The 23,509-nt window shown below is 41.8% G+C and overlaps 1 protein-coding gene across 6 annotated transcripts in view; it reads right to left on the bottom strand.

The window, feature by feature from the left end:
- DNAJB6 (DnaJ heat shock protein family (Hsp40) member B6) overlaps positions 1–23,509 on the bottom strand; it is an 85,172-nt gene that overhangs the window by 5,455 nt on the left and 56,208 nt on the right. For 2 of the 6 annotated variants that reach the window (XM_030500448.1, XM_030500428.1), the window contains exon 10: positions 19,361–20,948. The exons of 2 other annotated variants lie outside the window; for them this stretch is intronic. In XM_030500448.1, coding sequence (XP_030356308.1) covers positions 20,866–20,948 — 83 coding nt within the window. In that variant the 3' untranslated portion in view covers positions 19,361–20,865. Of the gene's footprint in view, positions 1–538; positions 559–2,096; positions 5,537–19,360; positions 20,949–23,509 lie in introns of those variants that run through there. 2 more of the 6 variants (XM_030500456.1, XM_030500421.1) reach the window with 2 other exon arrangements.

Here is a 23,509-nt window from a genome sequence, read left to right as displayed (position 1 = left end):
ACTCTGCAGCAGTAAGAGGAACAGCTTGGCCATCAGAGATGACTTGGTTGCCGAAATGTGTCTGGTGGCTGCAGATTTGTGCTACAGCTGTTCCTAGCCCGGTCTTGAGGCCTTTGCTTGCGTGAACCAGCCTCAATTCAGCACAGGATGCTCAGCCAGTTGGGCTTTGCAGGAGCAGGCCTTCTGATATCTCCCCATGAAGTTTTAAGCTTTAACATCGGCCCAAAGTGACAGCATTTTTAGCCTTTCTTTCTTTTCCTCTCATGTCTATAGAGCTAATAACTTTAGGGCGTGTTAGGCATTTGATTTTAAACCAGAAATAATTCGTAACCAGCAAAATAATGCCCACGTTTGGTGTCTTCCACCGGAGAGAATGCTGGGGCAGACAGGGCTAGAAGCGCTGGAGCAGGTTGCGGCTGGTTTTAGTTTTGTAGTGGAGGTGTCCCTCCAGTGGCTTCTCAAAAAAATGCAGCATGGAAGAAGCAGCCAGTGTTTTATACTGCTGACTGAAATGAGGTGCTCTCACGTCTGCCAAAGCTAACAACATGCTTTATCACCCTAGAAATAATGGCAATGAAGTAGGCAAACTGATGTGAACACTCATGGCTCCTAATGGAGTTCACAACATCTGACCGTCAGGAAATTTAGGCATGTCCTTCTCTCGAATGAAAAAGAGTTATTACCCTCCTTTATTTATCCTTATGATATATTTATTTCTACCTTAATGGCAAACTCCTGAATGCGATTCTTACCCCAAAGAGTTTATATTCAAAGTGTAAGAAAAACTATACAGGAAATATGGGAAATCATTAACAAATATATTATAATGTACTCTTGTAGTCTGTGTAATGTCAAAGGTGGGTTTTTTACTTAAGCCTTATGGCAAAGGAGAATTTAAATAAGAGCTTTGAAGACAGCTCATGATGTAGCTTTGCGGCTGTTTGCAAGATGTCTCTCCCAAGCCCGAGGGCCTGATGGAAGAACACATACAGGTTCTTGTTGGAAAAGTTAATGAGGGAATGATGGCACCCAGCAGGGAGTAACTGCCTTGACAGGCAATGAAAGCTGATGCAGAAGGTAAGGAACTGGCCAAGCTTACCTTGAGAGCCAAGTCAAGAAGCTTATGTTTCATGTAAATGAGAAAAAGCTGTCAGTGTGGAAAAAGAAAGATAAGAGGCGACCCAGGCTGGACAATGACCTTTGATAGCCCATGGGTAGGAGCAGGGTAGGATTGAATTTCTTAAGGGCAATGGAAAGGAACCTGCAAGGATCTAGGTGTGAAACACTGGGTGTCTGGAGGAGGGATTTACCTGTGTGCATTGCTGGGAAGGATTGGCTATTAGAGAAGTCAGAAATCAAGAACCACTGATATTTCAGTAATCGCAGCTCATCTAAAGCCCAACTAATATGCTGGCCAGGTTGGGAGCCTGAGTGACAGACAGAACAGTGTTATCACCTGCTATGGTTAGGAAACGATGTAGAAAGGGGGAAACACTGGGAGAAAAGACAAAAAACAACCAAAATCAACTGGGTATTCACAAAGATATACCAGGATCTTAGTCCAGAAAGGAAACGTGATTCAGCTCCTGCTTAAGACATGGAAGTCGAGGTGTCTGCCAGGGTGGCTGGTGTGTAGGGTGCCATTACAGTCAATGTCAGTCTGACCACTGGAGCCCAGAGGGCAAGTCAGATGGCCAAAGGTAGGCCAGTACTTTACAATGAGCTCACATTTTTCTGGGGGTCAACAGATTGCATTAACTAGAGCTCCACTGTCTGCAGTAGGTACTTAGACAGCAGGGTCCATGGAGGCAGCTGCCTATGGGTGCTAGCGCCCCAAGGAATCCAGTAATTCAGAGAGTTGTCAGCATTGAAAAAGTACTGGACCTGGGGATCAAGGCAGTCCAGTGATACCGCAGAGAGAAGAGAGCCAAGAAAGGAGCAAATGGACATGTAGGAGGAGAATCAGTAAAGGATAATGTCTTGCATGGAGCAGTACCAATTTCATGTTGATTCTAGGCCAGCAGAGCTTTGGCCGTCAAAGGTAGTGAGTATTTGTTTACTTTTATAATTTTATGTAGCCTGAGTGAGGATTTTCATAGTCCTAGGTGGACTTCTTTGAAAGGTAGCTTTTTATTTTGTTTAGCTGTGTATTAGATTTAAAATAGACATGATGTTCTCATCACAGCATGACCCATTACTGGACAGGTGGGAGAAATCTTAGCCACAGTTTAGTTATAAAGCACATCGTATGTCTTAAGATTAGTTCCTCCTAAAGCAAGAAACAATACGCACACTTAAATGCGTCTAAATACTTGTTTTTAACAAGAATCACAGAACATTTTTCATTTAAATAGTATCAGGGACAGTAAGCCTCTTCCCCAGTCTCACTGACTTTTACAGCACTTGAACATTTAGCGTTTAACATTAAAATATAAGTGTTGTGATCTTTATTTTTGGATGTGGTTTTACTTTGCTATAGAGCTGCTTAATTCTCTGCCATATCTGGAATGACATTTGCCATGGATGTCAGCCAATAAGTTTGTGAAAGTTTTTCTGGTTCCCTGGAAACCTTCCCTAACATCCCACCCTGCCCAAAGTTTAGACAATGACACATCTCAGCATTACATACTTCCCATGCCTCAGTTCTGAAAGGGTTTTTCCCTATTGCATATGAAGAAGAGCTGACATAGCCTAGATTGGCTTTTGAGACATTCTTGGAATAGTCAAGATGCTCTGTGTTTAAGAGAAATATTTATTTTACAGTTCACAGCCAAGGGCAGCTGGCCTGGCTCAGAACCCACCAACTCCATCAGGAATTGGCTCAGGCTGATTGGAGCTGCTCTCAGCCAGCCAACACATACATGACCCACCAAAAGTGTAAACCTGAGAACTGGAGGAACTGTGCTACCAGTTAATAATAATAAAAAAAAAATGAGCTTATATAGATAACTCAGAGCGAACAATGTCTGGCCTGCAATTTCAGGAGGATTTACCTTTGCCCAAGCCTTAAAAGGTTTAGAGAGCCACTGAAATGCAGATCTGGGCCCCAGCCCAGTGCTCTCTGGGAACAGGAGAGACACGTATCAGTATCATCGGGTACCAGACTCCAACCTAAGAGACCCAAGGAGCAGAAAAGTAGCTTGCATGGCAACAATTCCAAAGGGAGAGCACTCAAAACAAAAGGAATTAAAATCAGAATACAAGTTGGTTTACTGGAAAAAAAAACAAAAAACAACAACCCCCAGTATAACAACTACTCCATAATAATATTCTTCAGACTTTTTCTCCATATAGAAAAGTCTTCCAGCACTTCCTAAGCCTATCTGAGAGACTTCCAGCAGATTTCCCAATTTCCAGGCATTTTGCACTGTCTTGCTTGCGGAGCATCTGTTTCTTCCAAAATAAGCAGGACTTACTTCTGCTGATGTTATCCCTTTTACACATAAAATAACATGGGTAGAACAATAGCAAACAGACGTGATATATGATATATCATAAACTATAACAGCAACATCTCTCTCTGGCCCAGGAGGGTTATTTAATTCATCAGGTTTAATGAATGTTCAAGCATGGCACGTACTGATTCATACCATCTAAATGCAGCTCTGTCATTAATATCAGATAAATCTTTCTAAGCAAGAATCTATGCTTTCACATGCACACACAAAAATGGCATCTGTGCTACACCAAGGGCTCATGTTTTGGCAAATAAATTCAATTGGGATCTCGACTAGTGGTTTTAAATAAAATTATTCTACACTAACAGAGTTTAGCGCTTTCTAATATTAGTGCTGCTCCTGTGCTGGGTCAGTAAGAAGGTGCTGAGACCATGCAAAGAGCTGCTATGAGAAACCTAGCAGACAGATTGGTATTTGGGGGTGTCATGCTAACACTGTGATTTTATTCTCTGTTTGTGAAATCTGTAACACGTACTTAGTAATAAAGCCTACACAGAACATGTATTACAAGTAAAGAGAAGAGACAACATGAGACTTGAATTAATAATATAGTGGTTTCCAGCCAGAGGTCAAGGTCAAAGAGCATACTGATAGCGAAATCAGCAGCCGTTATTTTCATGTGCCTATTTCTTGTCCACAGCCATACGTTATGCTGAAAGAGTCATGTATACATCACGAGCACACTGATGAGAGCTTCTGGCAATGCTCCAAAACTAGGCTATAAGGAGCAAATGACAGTTGGGAACTGGCAAATTTCTGGATTTTAAGTTTTTAAAATATGAATGGATTTTTCAGGGGGTGAGGGAGACACCAGTAAAATATTTCCCTGGCATCAGAATTATTCTTCTAAAATAATTCAAGGAAGGCAGTACTGGTCTACAAAATCCCGGTTAGAAGAATTATTAAAACAGGAAAATGAGGCAGAGTAGGAATTATGGTCACTTTACTAACAATATAGAACAATACACATATATTTATTTTGAAAGCTTATCATTAGTGCCAGTCATAAAAAAATGACTGAAGCTAAATGTATAAACTTGTAAAGATATGGAATCCATTTTAACTATATACTGAGCAATTCTTTACTACAGCTAGCCTTGAAACAGCTATATGTAGGTAAACAGCATCCTTGAATTCTATTTGATAACATAATATTCACATACTAAGGCAATTGTATTAGAAGTCTTGAGGTTAGAAAAGGGTGATGTAAATTCACCTGGATTGATATCTTGGCTTCAGAATAAATTATGTATTTTAAATAGAGTGAGTTAGAATTAGATTTAAAAGCGGAACTTCGGCACTCTAATACCTAAAAAGATGACTGTTTCAAGTCACACACCTTCGGGAATGGCATCAAGATAACTGACATCTCGAAGTGTTGTAGGGGAAAGGGCTAAGAACACCCACTTCCATATGAAGCTCTCCTATGGAGAGGACTCTACTGATGGTAGATGTTAAGGTCAAGTCTACCATTTTTTACAAAATACGACATCTTGGAAACAAGGTTACTGCTGCATACCTATGGGGCCCATTACATGGTGCTCACAGCACTCATGGGCTGTAGGAGTCTTGCTCACCAGGTCTGGCACTGGTGACTTGTGCTGACGTTTTCTCACACTATATGAAGTCCTTGAACAGCTGTTAAAGATACCCAGTTATTTTCCACTTAAGAGAAGAGCTTTGTGGGCAGACGGTAATGTTGTGAAGCCTTCAGGTAGCTGAGGGACGTGAACCTACAACTACTTCATTCTAGCAGAAGGTTTCATCTGCTGAGCGTAAATTGAGACCATCTTTAGGCACATGGGCCTTTTCAGGGTAGGCTGAAAGTGAAAATGGGCACAGAGCACCCCACTGGTGACTACCAGCAGGAACACGGGTTGCTGCATGGACTTGGTGGTTGTATGTCTCTGAATGCAGAACATGTAGTGATGTGTAAGGAAATCTCCAAGGAGAACCTGAGGAGGCTCCAGGCTTAAGACACTGTCAGATTTAGCCAAGATAGGGTGGTGGCTGAAGGATGGGCAGGTAGACTTTGAGCTTTGGCATTGGAATTGCTTTTTTATCTCTTTGTGCACTGCCTGTAGGAAGGAGATAAAAGTTTTTCACCAGCTGGCAGTAGAGTGACAAGGAAACTGGAAAAAAAACAAAAATAGAACAAGAATAGAGAGAGTTATACAGTGGTAAAGGCTTTGAAACTAAAAGCTGGCAGACAGAAATATATTACCTCAACAGCACCAGAATCTGAAGCTGAAAAAGAGAGAGAATTGTGCCAGTCCTAGAATAGTAACTTTCAGAAGAGTAAACTGAAAGCCCAGAAGTAGACTCCAAATTAAAACTCTATCTGTTCTCTCTTTAGGGGAAAACTGTTTTAAGACACAAAGCAGGTGGTGGTAGCAGGTGTCACAGTGTGACAGTGAAGGACCAGTCACTGAACACAGAGTACACCAGCAGTCTGAAGATGATCAAGTGAAGATGCCCAGTTATGCTGCCCCAGTGTAGTTTAATAAAATACTGCAGGAGCCACATAGTAAGAAAAGCAAGGGATGCACCAAATGAAGGTGAGCTTCTCTGTGCTCCCTGGAAGCAGCCACCAAGCCAGTGGGAGAAGCTGCAGGAATGGAGAGGGCTGGAGCTGGACTGAGCCTAGAGGAAAAAAATTTTAAGTTTTAGTAAGGAATAATTTATTCACACTCCAGTAATAGTTTGCCCAATTTCTGCTACTTGTAAATACCATCGCACAGTCTTGCAGTGACAAGGAGGCAGCGAGGCAGGCAAGCAATGGTGCTCCTAGCAGGGAGCAAACAAGCTTGTACCGCGTTCTCACGGCAGAGGCTGTGCTAATATGAGTATGCTCAGGGCATGCCTGGCATTTTTGGAAGCCTGAGCAGATTCAAAATAGTTGAGCGCTGATGTGTCTGGGATCAGCAGCCCAGGTCAGAGGGGATTAGGAGGCAGGTTTTGCGGTGGCGTAGCTGCTTCCAGCTCTCCTGCGTCAGGCAGCATTCAGGACCCTTCGTCACTGACTACGTGCTTTTCTGCTCACAGCCAGGCCAGGTCACTTTCATGTTCAGCACCATGGGACATAGTTCTTCCTAGATTTAACCAAAGGTATAAATGTTTCACACTGTCTTTGGCGTCACAGTGCAAAGCAGTTTTATAATTGTTAAAGTGGATGGACCTAGGAGGATGTACGCAGTGGTCCTACTGGAAAGGCATTAACTTAGGGGCTGTATTGTATATATTTTTTTCTTCCAATCTCTGCCACAGCTGGAAAAAAACAAAAAAACCACCACCTCAAAACCCCACTACTTTCTGTTTAAGTTGCTGTAAAAATCCAGTCCATGCGTGCTTTGATAGGAGATAGCCTAATCCTCTTCTTGCTTGAGTGGTCTCTCCAATTTCTGCAGTAAAGCTGACAAGTCCCTTTGGGTTTATGGTTAGGGATTTTTTACTATTTTTTTTTTTTTAACTTTTTTATTTTTTCTTTTGCTCTACTGATTTTACCTCAGGGGAAATCACTGAGATTTTTTTCCACATGCAATAGCTTCTTATTTATTTAGCTAAGCTATCTAATTCCATTAAAGGTAGCTGTTCTGGGTGCCTTTTTAAATGTTCCTCCTTTTGCTCTGGATTCTTGACATCTTACAGCATCTTTTTACCACACTAGTTGGCTTGGATAGTTAGGGTTACATTAGGTTTCTCTAAGAAGCGGGAAAACATATTTAAACTCCTCACAGAGGACAGTTACTGGGTCTGTTCCACTCCAGTGGGACTCACATCCAGCATGCCAGGGGCAGAGCTGAAGGAAAGACAGAAAACAAGCAGTTCCATTTCTTCTGCACTAGCCCACTCCGCAAAAACACGAGTACCTGCAAAATGGCAGGTTTCAAATGCAGAAGTTAAATAACTGAAGGAGTTTAATAACTTTGCCTGTGATGGGTGTGCTGAAATTTTCCTCTAGATCAAGAAGGTATCTTTCTATAGCCATGCTCTGTGTCACATCCCGGAGTGATGGATGTCATAGCACAGGAACAGCTGAATAAAGAGTTACAGGCTGGATAGAGAATTATGCCAAAGGGCAGGAATGTGTTATTCCTGCAAATACCATTTAAGCTGTTCAGTTTTGTTTTCTCTTGACAAACATGGGATAAACTAATTGCTTTTTATTTTACGTTTTATTTGAATTACATTTACAATTTTGCAGATAGCTGTAGACAGAAGTGAAATTAACACCCTTATCTCTGGGAAAGCCCTCAGATATGGCTGTGATTGTACAAATACTTGCGCTACAAATGCAAGTAGGTAGAACGAGAGGGAATGCAACAAGAGCCACCTGCAGAAGGGTGGAGCAGGGCACTTGGCAGACCTCACCCATCTCCATCTCTGGTGTGTCCAGATTTCAGGGAGAGAGAGAAATCTGTGGGCTCGGTATTGGTAGTAAGGGGTGTACTCTGTGGGGTTGAATTTCATTTTTATAAGCTACAAGACTTACAATCTGTATTGCTCCACATTATTTCTCTGCATGATTGCCTTGTGAAACGGCGTGATTTTAGTCTGAAGAATTAATGGGCTAAATGGATTGAAGGGAGTACAAGAGAAAAGGATTAAATTACCTCATTTTATATACGGGTAACAGGGATAGAGGCTGACTTGTAACCATTTAAGACTGACTCAAGAAAGCAGGAGAAGAGTCAAGAACTGCATGCAGATCCTCTTAAGTCCCAGGCTACTCTCGTAACCATTGAAGCCACCTTCTCAAGCACAGTTACGTTTGTAATGTGGCCATGCATCATACATCAAACCACTTGCTGCCTCCAGCACACCCTCACTCCAGCAAATTTCTGACTTTGAACTTCATATCTCTAAGGGCCGATTCCTCCAGCAAAAATTGTGCTTTTAGATTAATATGCTTTGCACCCCCGAATGCTCTGGAATTGCAGAAAACCAGAAGGACTCTAAAGAAGAAATCGTAACAGATTTTTTACAAAGCTGATAAATTAGGCTAATGTGCTAGGAAATTTAGCTGTATCAAAAATGAGGATGAGGTAGCTTACAAAGTAGAAAGCTCTTGGCTGATGCCAAAAAGCTGTTTTAGTAGCAGTTTCAATTTTACGAGAGTCAGGAGCAAAGAACACAACAACCTCTTCCTAGGGGGAAAGCAGAGCACTGCTTTATTTATGAAGTCAGGAACTTGACAGGAGTACATTAAGCTTTGTGGAGCAAAGCTGCTTCTAAGCTCATAAATGATAGCAGGATTTGGGGGTTTACTCTGTAAGTATTGGAGTTAGCTCATCACAGTAAAGTGCTCCATGTTTGAAGCAACACAAATTAGTTGGCCAAAGCTGCCTTAAAGTAATGTGGGTTGATGGGAATTCTTCACCACTGCATTTGGAAGGATTCATCATGATTTAATTCACTGAATATCAGTATATATTAGTGCAAATAGCACAACCACTGCCAGGGCTAAATTGAGGAATGGTTAATTCCACTCAGAAAAACATCGTACACTCCACAAGGTGTAATTTAAATAGGAGGATCTTTTCAGGTCTTTTCAGGATCTTTTATAGAGGACACATCCTGATAATGTCATCAAATTATGACCAGATTCTGAGGCAGCAACATGGCACTTCCATTCCTTGGCTAGTCTGGTTCCTGATCAAAATCAAATATCCTTTAAGAGTGAGATTCAGTCTAATGATACACAGAGCAATAGCTTATTTGTGTTACGTATGTGAAGCCTTAAATAAGTTCAGAATTTTACCTCAGACTACCTGTGTAGGTATAACCAATGTATAACGCCTCTTCAAGTTCATGTGTCATTATCCCAGTAAAGGTACTGATCACTAGAAATACAGTGCTAAAACACACAGTGCTGAATCCTGCACCAATAGCCACATAAACACACAGAAATATGTCCTCTCCAAAGTGGGACAGCAGGAAAAGCTGCACCTGCAATAAGGACATCCACGTGACAAAAATCCCAGACAGAAGGAAAGAGCCTGATATAAAAAGTATGGTATTTAGTTTAAATTAATCTTCAAAGTACAAGAATACATCTGTGCCCTGGGGCTCTAATTTTAGATAAGGAAACAAAACTGTAGCGTCCTTTTGACAGCTCTCTATCCAAGTCTTGCAAGTCAAAGAAATAAATGACACCAAAGTCCCTTTAACAACACTGTAATTATATTTATCAAAGTATAATTATAGCTACCCTGGCAGTTGTATTTATGCTGTTTTACCCACTGAAACCCATTCCTTGTAGCTAACTCAGCATAAATCCTATGTTTAATCCTGGCCAGAGATGGTCCTACCTGTGTAAAGACACTGGAGCCAGACAGGTAGCTGCATGGAAGAAGCTGCTGTTTAAGGAACTGAGCAAACTGAAGCACCTTCTGTAAGGGACGATGCCTTAAAGAGATAATTAATTCCAGTTGTGCCTGGGTGTTTCTCTATGAGATACACTTGGGTTTGCCATGAGAGCATAACTTCAATGCAAGCATCATTAAGTGAAATTATATGGCCCCATGTAATGTAGCAGATCAGATTTTCATCATATTCTCCTCTTGACCATAAAACAAAAAAGTTCCACTGAGGAGACCCAAATCAGGCTTAGCTCACCCCAGCATTTGGCACTACCTGAACATAAACTCAGAGGCCTGAAAATTAAAAGCTCTGTAGAAAGATACTCAGAAAACTGATGATTCCACTGTTGTAAGACTGATAACAGCAATTCCAGTTTGCTTCAGCTTCCTAGCTGCTAGTACAATATCCATCCTCTTGGCCTAAGAAAAGTAATTGAAAATATTCAGAAGGGTGCTTAAGGTACATACACATATGTGTATGTGTGCATGCATATTTACCTCTTTGGAGAAAGAAACAACTTTCAGGTTTTCACTTCCTCTTGACCAGAAATCTGCCCCAAAGCAGAGCAAGTAAGGCTAGCAGGAAGAGCTAGTAAACCATCTCCAAAATAAAACTTACCTGAGATAAAATTGGCTTTTCAAAATTAATGATCAACCTCTTCCCATCTGATGTACCTGCTTCCTAAGGAACTTAACAAAAATCTCTTGGTTAACTATTTGTTCTGAGCAGCTCAGTTCTATACAAAGAAATAATTTGGGCCGTGTGTCTTTGGCCCTTTGTGCAGGATTAATAGTGTATTCACTGTTCAGCCTTTCCAGTTCAAACATACAGATGTACCTTTTTGGACACAAGACTGCTGGTGAAAGAACTGGTCCCTTATGCAGCGCATTGTGGGACAGGATCATTTGCTGAGGTTAAATTTGATTCCTAGAAGGTGAAAATTTCCACCCCAGACTGGAATCGTTTGGGTGGCTCTCCAACATCTGGTGGTTTGGGGCATCACAGCTCTCCCAGAGCACCCATACTTGAAGGTGGGGGGCCCCCATGCCCAGCTGAGGTGACCCAGTGCTCTGCTACCCTGGGGGCTGTGCCTACTCTTCCTTGGCATGGGAGATGCAATTACAAAGGAAGAGCTCAGGGTTTAGCTTCAACTGTACTTGCTTGCAGCGGTGCTGATATATGCACTCAGTGAAACAAAATCCTTTGCCTGTGTAAATACACCAGAATTGTAGTTTCTGGAGAGTTGAGGGGACTTGGAGTCCATGTCTATTTTTAGTTAAAAAAAAAAAAATGAAATCCAAAGCGATGAGGAACTCCTTTACTTCCTTTGACCTAAGAGAAGCACAAAAAGTGTCCCCAAATAGGTAAGCTCTTTATTTACTTGTTCTTCCAGAAGCACAAGATGTTTTCGGCATGGGCATTAGAAGAATAGGGCCCACACCTGTGCTGTGTGGGAGCAGAGTTGGCCCACAATAGCCAAGGCCAACTGGTAGGCAGCAGAGAAGTGGCTACAAAAGAGCAAAAATGAACACAGTCTCATAGGACTCCGCAGACGTCTCTAGTTAACGTCTTGCACAGCTACTAGGTGATGCGGTTCTGCTTCCCTGCAGTTAAATTGGTCCATGGGATTTTAATAATAAATCCTCAGTTCTGACCATCATCTCTCCAGTGAGTGAAATGGTAGCAGGCGCTCGAATGTTGGCTTTCCCCTTCCTCCTTCTCCCCCCATCATCTCCAGCATCCACAACTTCCCTGCCAGTGTGCTTTACTTCACACGTACGAACTGCTTCCCACATAGACATCAAACTCATAAAAAGAAAACAGATGTTTTCTTTAACATCATCATCTCCAAAAAAAAAAAAAATCTTAATAAAAGCTGAGATTAAAAAAGTAGGTATTATAAATTGCTCCACAGGACTAGACAAACAGCTTTCACACTCCAAAGGTAAAAGCCTTATTTCAAGAAAGCAGGCACTCTGACAGCAAGACGCAGACCACTATCGATTGCTGCTCCCATAAATCACATTTATTTTCCAAATAATAGGAAGATTCATTGTTTTCTGCCAAGCAGCGTCACCTGGTAATAGGAGCCAGTCAAAGCAACAGTAATTTTCACACCATAAAAACAATATCAAGCCTGTTCACTGAGTAGGATGAATGTTATTGATTAGGAGAAAAACATACCTATAAAAACAGGAGACAAAAGCAAAGAAATTAAGTAATGATGTATTGGGTGTGTAATGAAAGGTCTGTTAACATTTCCATTATTCAGCTTCCCTCCCCAGTGCCTCCTCTGAAGCATTTACAACCCTGTGCAGAAACCTTCTCCTCAAACCATGGCTGCAAGGGGTTAATGGTGCGAGACCGACACTTAAAGAAGGGGAGTTCAAACCATAGCATAAAAATGAAGGGAAAGGTCCTACCCTGGTCTCTGTTTATTGGCACAGCAAAAACCCCAGGGCATTTCACTGAATTGACTTTTTCTGCTGTAGAGAGACATAGGGCTCAACGGACAGGCACTGGCAAAGAGTCGCAGTCAGGAGAAGCCACCAAGTTGTGTGAGAGGAGACATGTGTACCTGACCCAGATTGTCACCTGTGTGAAGGGCTAGAAACCACAGGCCCACCCCCCAGTCCACTCATAGTCAAACAAATAGCACAAGAAAAACTGAACATATGAATCCTTATTCTCAAAATTTACCTAAACTTAAAAAAGAAAAACTCTCAATACCACTCATGTACCATCACCATACGTACCATCATCATGTACACCAGATACCTCCAGACTGCCCAGCAGGAGGAAAGCAGCTGGCTGAAGGTCTCACCAGCCCAGTGGTGCGGAGGGACTGAGCCTCATTGGTCTCCACCAATTCCATCACCCACATCCCACAGACACAATTTCATACCCAGGGCTGCTGCAACGTCCTGAAGGGTCCTGTGTACTGGTTACTGACCACAGCAATGCAGCCAGCAGTAACAGAAATGAAAAGCCTACTCTGAAAACCCTTTAAGCTTTCCTGCCTGTGTCTAGGCATCTGTCACTCTCTGGATTAAATTGAGAAGCATAGGGGCAGTCTCTAACCTCCTGACTTTCCAGATCATGCCTTCGTATTCTCAGTTCTACAGCAGCAACACGCGATGGCATCATCACCCTCTTCTAGTCAATAGCAGCAGAAAATAGCCCTAAAATAAAGGCAATCTCACAAACTTTCCTCTCTGCCAAGACAGACAATGTCATCCTGATGACTGGAGGTTTTGAGCAAGGTTAACCCTTGCTAACAAGAGACTGATGACTTTTCTGTGTGCAAAATAGATTCTGAAGGCAGTTCATTGTTCACAACTTAAACAAAACATTGCTAAACCACAGACCCAAACCTATCTGCTAACTAGCCTAGGAAAAACTTAGTAATCTCTGCATGAAGCAGCAATTGTTTCATAATTGGGCTGGTAGAAACACCTATAGGTCTCTAGTTTTCTCAGCTGACACATCACAATAAAACATGATATGAGGTGACTCATTACCATCGTGTTCTATCACATCCCATCTCCTAATGCAACTGGAGACTTGCATTACATGAGCTGAATAATATTTTCCTACATATTCATGATAGAAAAATCTGTGGTTCCAAGGGAAGTCATTTTGTTGATTAAAAAACAACACCATCAAACCTGAATCCTGCTGAGAAAGAAGAGGCTGTGGGTTCAGGTGCACCCAAAAAAACCTTTCCTGCAAACCACAGCAGGGCTATCTGCTGGAGCAGGGGCACAGTGAGCAGAGGTTACCTGTCACTGAGATTGAAAGCCTGTTGGGCAAAATTGTATTTAAAGTGGAGCTGCAGAACCAGATGAACTCTGAGCTTTGACAGATCCTGGCACAACTTTTTTGGAGGGGGAGGGAGTGGATCAATGGGCCAGTTTTGGCTTTGCACTTTAAGAACCAGTGTTTGATGTCCTGCACCCTCTCGTCTCTCTGGGTCCTCCCTATCACTGGAAAAATAGGTAAACTGATGTTTCCTCATAACTAACTTCTCAGACATTTAGTATTTCCCAGATGACATCAGTGGCCCTAAAACCCAGTAAGTGAACACTTGCATGCAACTGTTCCTGCACAGGAGATGCTGAGGGGAATAGGGAAAATCGCAGCCCAGATTGCTACGGATGGTAGACATCATCTGCATATTGGACAAGAGGTTGGAAGTGGAAAAGCTGTCATGGCCAGTGCTGCAGAAATCAGGGAGTCACACTGCCCACATCTCCAGGCACTGTCTGCAGGGATGTGTCACACTGAGACCAGATGTGTCTTCCAGAGGTTACTGGACCTGTCTCCCTGGTTGACAGGCACCATACAGCCAGTGCTGGTTTTCCATGGGAGCAGGCGAACTGGCAGTGGCCACACCAGGCGCTTGTGACAATGAAGCACTTAGTTCAGTGCTGCTGGCCTGCCAACCAAGCAGTTACAGGCTGTTAATGCTTGCAGCCTGAGGAACAGCAAGTGGTGGCAGGAGCTGTGCCTGAGTCAGAAGGTGCATGTCTTGTTAGCTGCCAAGGAATGCCCTGTGATGCGCTTTCGGCTGAGGGGGTGGGAATGAGGATGAAGGTGTGTGGGACCACGCTCTGGAGATACCATCGCTGCCATGAGCTCATGCATTCTCATTCCAGAGCCTGTGAGAGTCTGGTGAGACTGAGGACATCAGAGCCAGGTCTCAAACACTGGTCTGCTATTCCTGCATCCCAGGCTTTGCAAGGCCGTTTTCTCTGTCAGGCTTATAGGGGGGTATTAGCAGAGGGGTATTAGCAAAGTTATGAAGCGCTCATCATAATCATCTAGACGGTCATCACAATTTATAGAGCTGAGCAACGGCCACTGTTTAATGAGCTTTCCTGACCTGTGAGGGCAATCAAAGGTAGGAAAAGGCTTTTCTGCAAGAAATGGTTCAATATGCTGGACCTCTTGAACCATAAAAGAGTTAACCAAAGGCTGGCATGAGCAAAATGTGCCAAACTGCGAGTAGCATGGAAAAAATGAATGAGGATGTGGTGTTCAGGGTCTCTATCAACATCAGGATGGAGAAGGGGGTGAAACCAAAGGAAGCTGTAGGAGAGAGGTTTAAAACGCAGGAGCTATCCGATTACCCAGAAGAGTCAGATGAGGGATCCCTTGCCATAGGACATTGGTTATTGAGCAGTTTTCTCGGTTAAGAGACAATTAAGTGGAAAAAACTCAACAACATACTGGGCAACAGAAAGACCATTTCTGGATCCAGGGATCCAGAGCCTCAGACAGACAGAATGCTGCAGCTGGGAAAACACTTTGGTGAGGTATAATTACATGCTTAGCCTGTTCCTATGCTCTCCCTTAGGCATCCACTATTAGTCACTATCAAAGACAAGACAGTGGGCCAGGTAGCTGACAAATCATTTTTACGGGTATAAAGTGTGACTCACAGCACTGGGAAGGCTCTAGTGCTGGTTACCTCCTCGCCTTGAATCCCAAAGCAGTAAAACCAATGCTGTCACAACACTACCAGTATGACAGGTTATGGCTTGCATCTGCTGCCAGGATCAAGTCATGCACCTTAGGTGAGTGTCCCTTCCAGGTGCCGTGGGAAGCGCTTGCTTAGTGCATCTGAACATCTCTTGAGAGCTCTTTCCCTTCCTCAGCTCTGAGTGTGCAGTCTGTGAAAGAAGCTCCAAACTATCGCTTGATCTTACATACCAATATGCAACCAGCACTGCTCAGCTTAACATATTAAACAAAGATGTCACTTGTTGGGGCTCCAAAAATCAGGCAGAAACATATATTTCGTAAGTTTTAACCTAATATATTTAAGGGGTGTATTCCTGTATTGGCTTTGGCGTGCTCTGCCATTTTGCACTGTTAGCTTTCATCTTTAAAGTCAGACATGGAGGCATTTTTCTGAAATCAAAGCATTCAGACTCGCTACAAGAGCATATATTTTGATCTTCCTCTCACACTTCTTGCTTTTTTGGCCTGGTTTTGCAGTGATGACGTGAGGCCTCCTGGAAGAGGCAGAAGGAAGGTGTCAGATACTTGACACTGTAGTTCATGATGTGCCAAATGACATGAGCAGTCTCTGCTTGTTGTGACGAGAGCAAGGTAACCTACCCCACACTTGGAAATGTCATCTCAGGTCAGCTCAGCCACTTTGGAAGTGGCCACTTCTCTCACTATCAGTAGTTAACAGCTGGTGGCTAAGAGGGCACCAACGAGGTACTTAACAAAGCTGACAGTTCCCAGCACCTCGCCTAATCCTTTTTAGCTAGAAGAACTTGTGAGAAGTCATGCTGTGCTGACACAGAGCAGCTGAATCGAACCTGGTTTCAAATATGAACATTTATTAAAATGGAGATCTGTTTGTAGCTTTAAGTGCCCTGTTTTAATTCTTATCCGTGGAAAGAAAAATTGCCTTCCTGGAGTTTTCAGTGCTACGGGTAGCAGTGAGCAAAGTTTTGCAAATAGTGATTAAAAGTCTTTTAAACCATATTTCAACTTGCTTATCGGGAAGAGGAGAATTAAATATACCTAATCACAGGAAACTGTACCACCACCACTACCCCCATCAATATGTGAGTTGCAGGGGAATAAGGTGCTCCCCAGTCAAGGTAATGTGAGAAAGCACTAAAATGTGAGCTAAGTTTGGACATAAAGGATTAGGACTGCGCAGAAGGAAGATAAATGAGATCTGAAATGCAAGGACTAACCTGTGCATCCCAGAATAAACAGTTCTGTGCAACTGGCATAAAAAACAAAGAGGAAAAAATGGAAATAAATACATTTCTGTATGGGCAGAATAAAACAATGACATTCAATATAGTAACAAGCTAATCCCACCACTTGATAGGTGAGATTAGTTTGGTAGTACATGTCTAGGAACATTCCTGAAGAACAAGTGGGTACGAGTCACACATTTCAGATGTGGTTGGCAGTTTAGAACTTCCCTAATGGTAATGGCGTGTTTTCCAGATATCTGACTCTCCTCTTTTCAAAAGAAGCATCTTATCAGTGTATTATTTCAACAAATATGTACAAAGGTTCATGAGATGGTTCTGAAATGTGGGGGAAAAGCAAGTTTCTGTAAAGGCAGCCAAGCTGACAGAGAAAAACAAAGCTTTGTGTCCTCCAGAAGTAGGATCTACAGGTCTGCAAGCTGCCCACAAAGGTGGGTAGCAGCATGGAGCAGAGACTGGGCAAAAACTTGAACAATACATTTTTATCATTTTGACACCTACACACTCTGAGATCATTTATTTAAGATCAAAGTCCTGCCAAGCCTTAGTTCAAAGACCAGATTGTGAACATCCCTAAAAAGTGTGGAAACCCCACTGAATTAAAACGATTTTCATAGTGACAGCTTCCAAGTGAAGAGCAGGAACCCTTATCTGTTGGTATTTTTTTTGTTTGTGATAGTGTCTCCCTATCTTGAGATAAAATAATTTTGTTTTCAGTGTATCACTTTAATTGAGCTGTTACTCGGCTGTCCTCTATCCCAATAGTTTAATTTTCTCATGGGATGTAGTTTGGGTCTCTGAGCCCAGGTATCTGCTCTGAAAAGAATCATTTTGCAATACATTTTATAAGTCGCATCAGGTCTGTATTTAAATTAGCTCTGTTTCTGTCCTCAGCTATTCCACAGAAGTGTTGTAGGAGGGTCAGGAATCTTTCCCCAGCTTTCACAATGCGTTTATTCACAGCCACTCTTAGGCCAGCATCATCTGTTATCAGTTGTGGTGTCTCACACCCACCTGCATTTTTCCTGCCCAAACACATACTTTAAGCAGCCATATCATCCTGCAGCCTTCACCTTTGGCAGATGGATGCACTGAGATACAAGACCTCACATACGTGCCTGCTCATACATACGTGGCAGACATGGCACCATGTCCAGGCTGTCCTGCAAGCAGCATAGCCATGTGAGCACAGTGCTACACCCAGGCTGACCAGGGGGAAAAAGAAAATAAAAATAGACTATCAATCAGATCCAAAAATACCATGTATGTGGGACAGCCCACACATAACCATGTAAAAAAAAAATATGTTTCTCCTGAAGTTTTTGATATGCTGTGATTTTGTAACATCACGTATTCTTCTGACACTAGTTTCTTTCAGCTTCATGACAGAAGTTTAGTGCTGCTCATAAGCCCTACCTTAAGTTATGCTCTTCAGAAACCCACCTCTTCAAACACACACAAGTATATATGAATATGATAAAATTAATTTTATACTGCATTTCTGTTTGGTATTCCAGAACCTTTTTTCCTCTCCCTGATAGACAATTATCAGATGCATAAAATTTACAGTGTGACTTCAGACAAATAACTTCACAAACTTAAATCTGGAAGGCTTGTTGTTATTATAAATGAACCACATTTCCTCTGTGTGTTAACATTTAGATGTGTGGACATGGGGAATGAACTGAAACCCATTATTACAGTTCCTTATTCTCTTTTCTTGGATTTTACGAATATCATATGAATATCAAGTTTATTTGCTTGTAAAACAAATTAATTTCTCAATTGTATGCTTTTTCTGCGACAGAATTATTTCTACCATGCCATCTGCTTCACAGTACTCAGTTAAAGCAGTTACCCTTCAGTCAAAATCCATGAATAATCAGGCTGAGGAGGAAGAAATTAGGCTCAATGGCCATGGGCTCTCATTTCTTAATTTCTGGGCAAGCTCGGGCAGATTCTAGGTAGTTATACGAAACATTATGCCCGTGGTTCCCTTCTCTGGAGACTCTCTGTTTCCCAGGTGTTTCTCCCTGCAAAAGCCCAACTGCAAGCATGCCAGCACCTTTCTGGTGGGATAAGGATGCCCTTGGCGAGGCAGGATTCCTCACTAATTTAGAGCCTACCTTCAAGTCTCCTACCTAATTAATGCTCTATCCTCCTCCTTCAGGCCTAACACAGGGATCAGAGTCAAGGAGATATTTATGTACCTAATCCCAGTCTGTTCTAACTCTTCAAGGCACATTCCTGATCTGGAGCCACTCTGTCCTGTGACGCAAGGCTGCTCACAACACACGGACAGCCTGGGGAGACCAGCCCTGCGCTGGTGTCACCTCTCACTTCCGCCACCCTCTCCTGTTTTTCCAAAACATGGCCCATTTTCCCAACATTTAAGGAGCACTAAGTTTACAATTACCATATGTACTGTGAAAGACTTCTCCCAGAGTGCAGCAAGCATACTAAATGAGCAGCTATTCAAAGTGGTGTGTATTATCTAGGATGGATATTTCTTGTATGGCAAATGTGCAAGCTCTGTTTGAGGTATACATTCCTTATAGCAATGTTTCCAGCCAGAAAGAACCCTCCTTTTCCAGTATCAGCCATTTGACACTGGGACTTACCAACTTCCTCTTGGATTTAGCAAAAAGAAAATCTTTGTATGCTTGTGGGCATTTTGTGAATGCGGACTCTCTGCCTTTTACTTACAGCATGAACTCCGATTGAAAATAAACATGAACAACTGATGCCAGCTGTAGTCTACATACAAGTACAGTGCAAGAAGACAAAGTATAAAGGAGAATTTTCTTTATTTTTAAATATTAGTAACACTGCACAAAACAAAAAAGTGGTACTTAAGTGACAGAAAACCAGTACTCAGTCTTATTTCATATTAACCATAATTTAAATAACCTAAGAGAGTTCATGTACGGTTATATGTTTGCACAGGTTTACATTGGGTAACATAAGCATTTGAAGCTGAACTGTACAGATACCAGAGACACCAGAATTTGTTATATCATGCTAGAATGCAGACTTGATTTTTCTGTTTAGTTTCTCCTTTACACCAGTATGTGCATTCCAACATCTTTTAAATGTTAGGATGAGTGAGTTTCTGCAGGAACTGTGGACTTTCAATATTGCCAGGTTTAATGATAGATACATCAGCATATTGGCAAAGGGAAGACAACAAAACAAAACCATAAGCTGCTAACTCCTACCTGGAGGTTAAAAAAGGAGGCAACATACTGACAAGAAACATGCAGGTAAATGCTTAAGGCAATGGAAGGGCTCTGTACAAACTAAAAGGTTAAAACAAGCAATGTGTCATGCACATGAGACAAGTACAGGAAGCAAGGAAGTAATCTTGCCAGAAAATACATATTTCTTTTAAAATTAAAACATCTTTTCAAGCTAAAACAAATTAGTCCTGCATTAAACTGATGCAAAATTCTTTCATACATAAAGATATAAGTTCCTTGCAGAAACTACTTGATAAAATCTTATACAGATGCTGAAAATGTTTGTTATCTAAAACCTACTCAGCAGAAACAAAGATTTTAAAGTAGCACTTAGGTCATTTGTCTCTAGGTTCTGAAAATAAACTTTTAAACTAAGGAATGATTTCACTAAATGATTCATCAGGAGTCAACTATGCTTAAGGAAGTCGGTAGGAGTGCTTACACGAGACCATCATTACACTAATTTTCTTAAAATCAGGAGAACTTCATGGTACAATTTAAAATGAAGGAACATTCTAATAGGGACAAACCTTTGCTGCCCAGCTTGCGGGGGAAATGACCACCCTAAAAGTCACTTATTAAGCTTGCATAAATTATCCTATAAGAGCTCATGTCTCCATCCTATTCCCAATGACATGAGTGAATAGGACTCTTCTTTCACCAGGCCTGATGTTGATACAGAGTAACCAAACAAACCGGCATTTACACAACCCTTTATATCCTAACAAGACATACACTAGACTAGAGTCATTTTAGTCCCAGGGAAGGAAGAGGTAAGAAATTCAGTAACGCTTTCCAATTTTTAAACATATCACACTTCTAACCAAGATAAGCCTCGTTCAAATTCCCTAACCTGACTGACAAGAAAGCCACTCTGTGAAACTAAAAAGAATAACTAAAAAGAATAAAAAGTGCAATTTTAGTACAGTTTTAAACATCAGTCACTTCCTTGCTAGCAGTGTGAACAATCAAAAAATATACACAAAAGAGGTGTGCTCAAATGTAACAATAAGTTGTCATTATTATAAAGGTATTGGCATAGCAGAGAAGTCCATTTTAGTAACTCCCTTTGGTTGACTTCTTCTTCTTCTGTTCCTCTCTCTGCTTCTGCTTCCTCCTCTTGCTGCCTTCTTTGTGTCCTGAAGGAAACATGGCTTGTAAAACACTATTCACAGCATTTATGGACTTTTCCCTCTAGCAAAAGCACATGTTCTCTGAATGGTTTTATGAATCTTAAAGAAAAGGTCTAACTTTCTAATGTGGTTTGGTTTTTTAAATGGTGATTTCTACTATATCCCCAGTTCTATTATATCCCTTACATAGGATAGAAAGAAAATACTGTCAATCTTTGAAGTTTGAAAAGATCTGGAGGACTTTCAAAAGACTTCAAAGCCATTCAGGAAAAGCTTCAAAATTAGAGCACATGCAAACCCAGAATAATTTTCAAAACAGAAGTAATAAATAATACTTATAAAGCAGGAGCTATTTAAGTACTGGCGATTCCTGCTCACAGTAGTCAGTTACCACAGTATTTGCATTTTCATTTTAAGACTAGGGAATGCCAAGAATCCTGAGTAAATAAGAAGATGCTCAGTGTTTACCAATATGCATTTTATATACAGGTGATCAGCCTGCTCATGCTTAACTATGCACCATAGATTACATTCTACTGCAGCTCCAATGGTGCATGGAAGCATTGAGCAATTATTTGCTACAGGTCCAGTATGCACAAGCCTCCAGCCATGTGGTCATCATCCCAATGTTCCCCACCTTCAAAGATGCATGAACACAGTTCTTACTCTGCATCACTTCCTCCAAGCTTGCAGTAAAATGCAACTTGCACTCTTGCATGGACAGTGAAGGGTGCAGAACCAACACCACATTTGCCCAAGCAAAAGCTAACCTCAAAGCTAGTAAACATTTCCCTCAGACAATCATTCTGTGGTGCTGTGAGACAGCTGGAGGCATCCTTCAGCTCAGCAGTGCTCTGCCACTGGGAGTTAGAACAGTCCAGTGAACAGGGCCAGCACGGACTAGAGGAGCCCCTACAAGCCAGCTGAGAGGCAAGGCTGGGAGTCACAGGAATGGCCCAGAAAGGGCACGGCTCTGCTTGTCTGGAAATCTCTTTCTTTCCCTCCAGTCTGTCTGCAGGCAGGCAGAGATGACCCTGAGGAAGCCATGTCACCATTGCCTAAAGAGACTTGGTTCTCCATCAATTTAGCACCAGTAGTAAAATTAAGATGGGAAAACAAACCGGTGGGAGGTCAGAGGAGCATGAAGCCACACTGTGGCTGAAGTCTCCTCCTCATCAGAGCTCCTCCCAAGTGCAGTTAGGGTTGTGCCCATAGCAGAACCGCAGGTCTTTGGTTTAAGACTTGGGGAGAACCATGAGATAGTCTTTAGGCTAAAATCGCTTGAGACATTACAAAAAGCTTGTATGTTAAAAGAAATGCACTCCTCTTTGTAGCAAAGACAAAATGTTCCTAGGTTATCATTCTAGCATGACTTCATCTTTTGCAATCGTCTGAGTCAAGCAGCAGGATATTTATTTAGAAATTCTGCCATGAGTGATTAGCCTGAGCAAAGTTAGAGTGGAAACCAGCTGTATCGTTTAAGGAAGAGAAAAACTGGCAGTGCTTTGCAGAATTGCAGATGACTGTTATCCCTGCACCCTGCTACCTTCCTGAGCTACAATTCTGCCCCAGGGACACTGTGTGAACATCTCCTAATTGAAAACTCCATCCATGAAGTTTACTTCAATGTGAGCCCCTTGGTCACTTACACAGTGCCAAAAATAGGATCCCTTGGCATTTAATTTACTGCTGTAAGGCACACATCCCACAAGGTTTCAAGCATCTCTTTGCTTTCCCACAGAGGCCAACTGAGGCAGAAGAGACGTGCTGACTCCTGAGAATCAGTCATTGAAGGGTGTTACTCAAAGCATTTTTCCCTTTACTGCAGGGAAAAACAGCATCATATCAGCTGATGAGAACTACTTCAGGTAATAACTATGAAGCATTAATATTTGGGGAAGTATCATTAAACCCTAACAGGTTATTAGCTTCATAATTTTCTCATTTTTCATTCTCAAAACACTGTCAGTATTTCTAAAAGGCTCCCACATCCAGGCACGATTACATCTGATACTGCTATTTATATCACAATACTTTTTTTTCCCCAAAAGTCCATTTTCTTCAAATGTTTGAGATTCTGAAAGCAATTCTAGCAACTCTTCCTTAAAAATACTGTGAGTCAATGTAAATTATGACTTGAAATGAATGCCACATAATTCATTGTCTTACAAATGAAACAACCCAAATGTTAAAATAATGTGATATGAAGATATTCAGGCATTTGACAACATGGTCTCCTACCAGCCACCAGAATGATAAGGGTGAAAAGTGGAAATCTTTCAAGTGTTATCACTAACACACAGAAACAGATTGGCCAAAGCAGGAGATAACACACAAATACAGAGTATTCCTCAAGAGAAAACTGCCAGGTCTTTTCTGTTCTGAGCCTGCTGTGATAAATAATTTCACTCTCAACCATTTCCTTTTCTACCCCCACCTAAGAAGAAAGGATAGGTCAAACTTTGCCAGGCTTTCAGCTCCAGTGATGCAATGCTGAGTGATAACAGCTACAAACCTGATCCACACAACTGAAGCAGCTCCTAACAAAAATAAAACTGCACACTAAA

Source organism: Strigops habroptila, chromosome 1 (assembly GCF_004027225.2).
Source record: "Strigops habroptila isolate Jane chromosome 1, bStrHab1.2.pri, whole genome shotgun sequence".
NCBI lineage: Eukaryota > Metazoa > Chordata > Aves > Psittaciformes > Psittacidae > Strigops > Strigops habroptila.
Note: the sequence above shows the minus strand (reverse complement) of the source record. Positions and strands in the feature narration are given on the sequence as shown.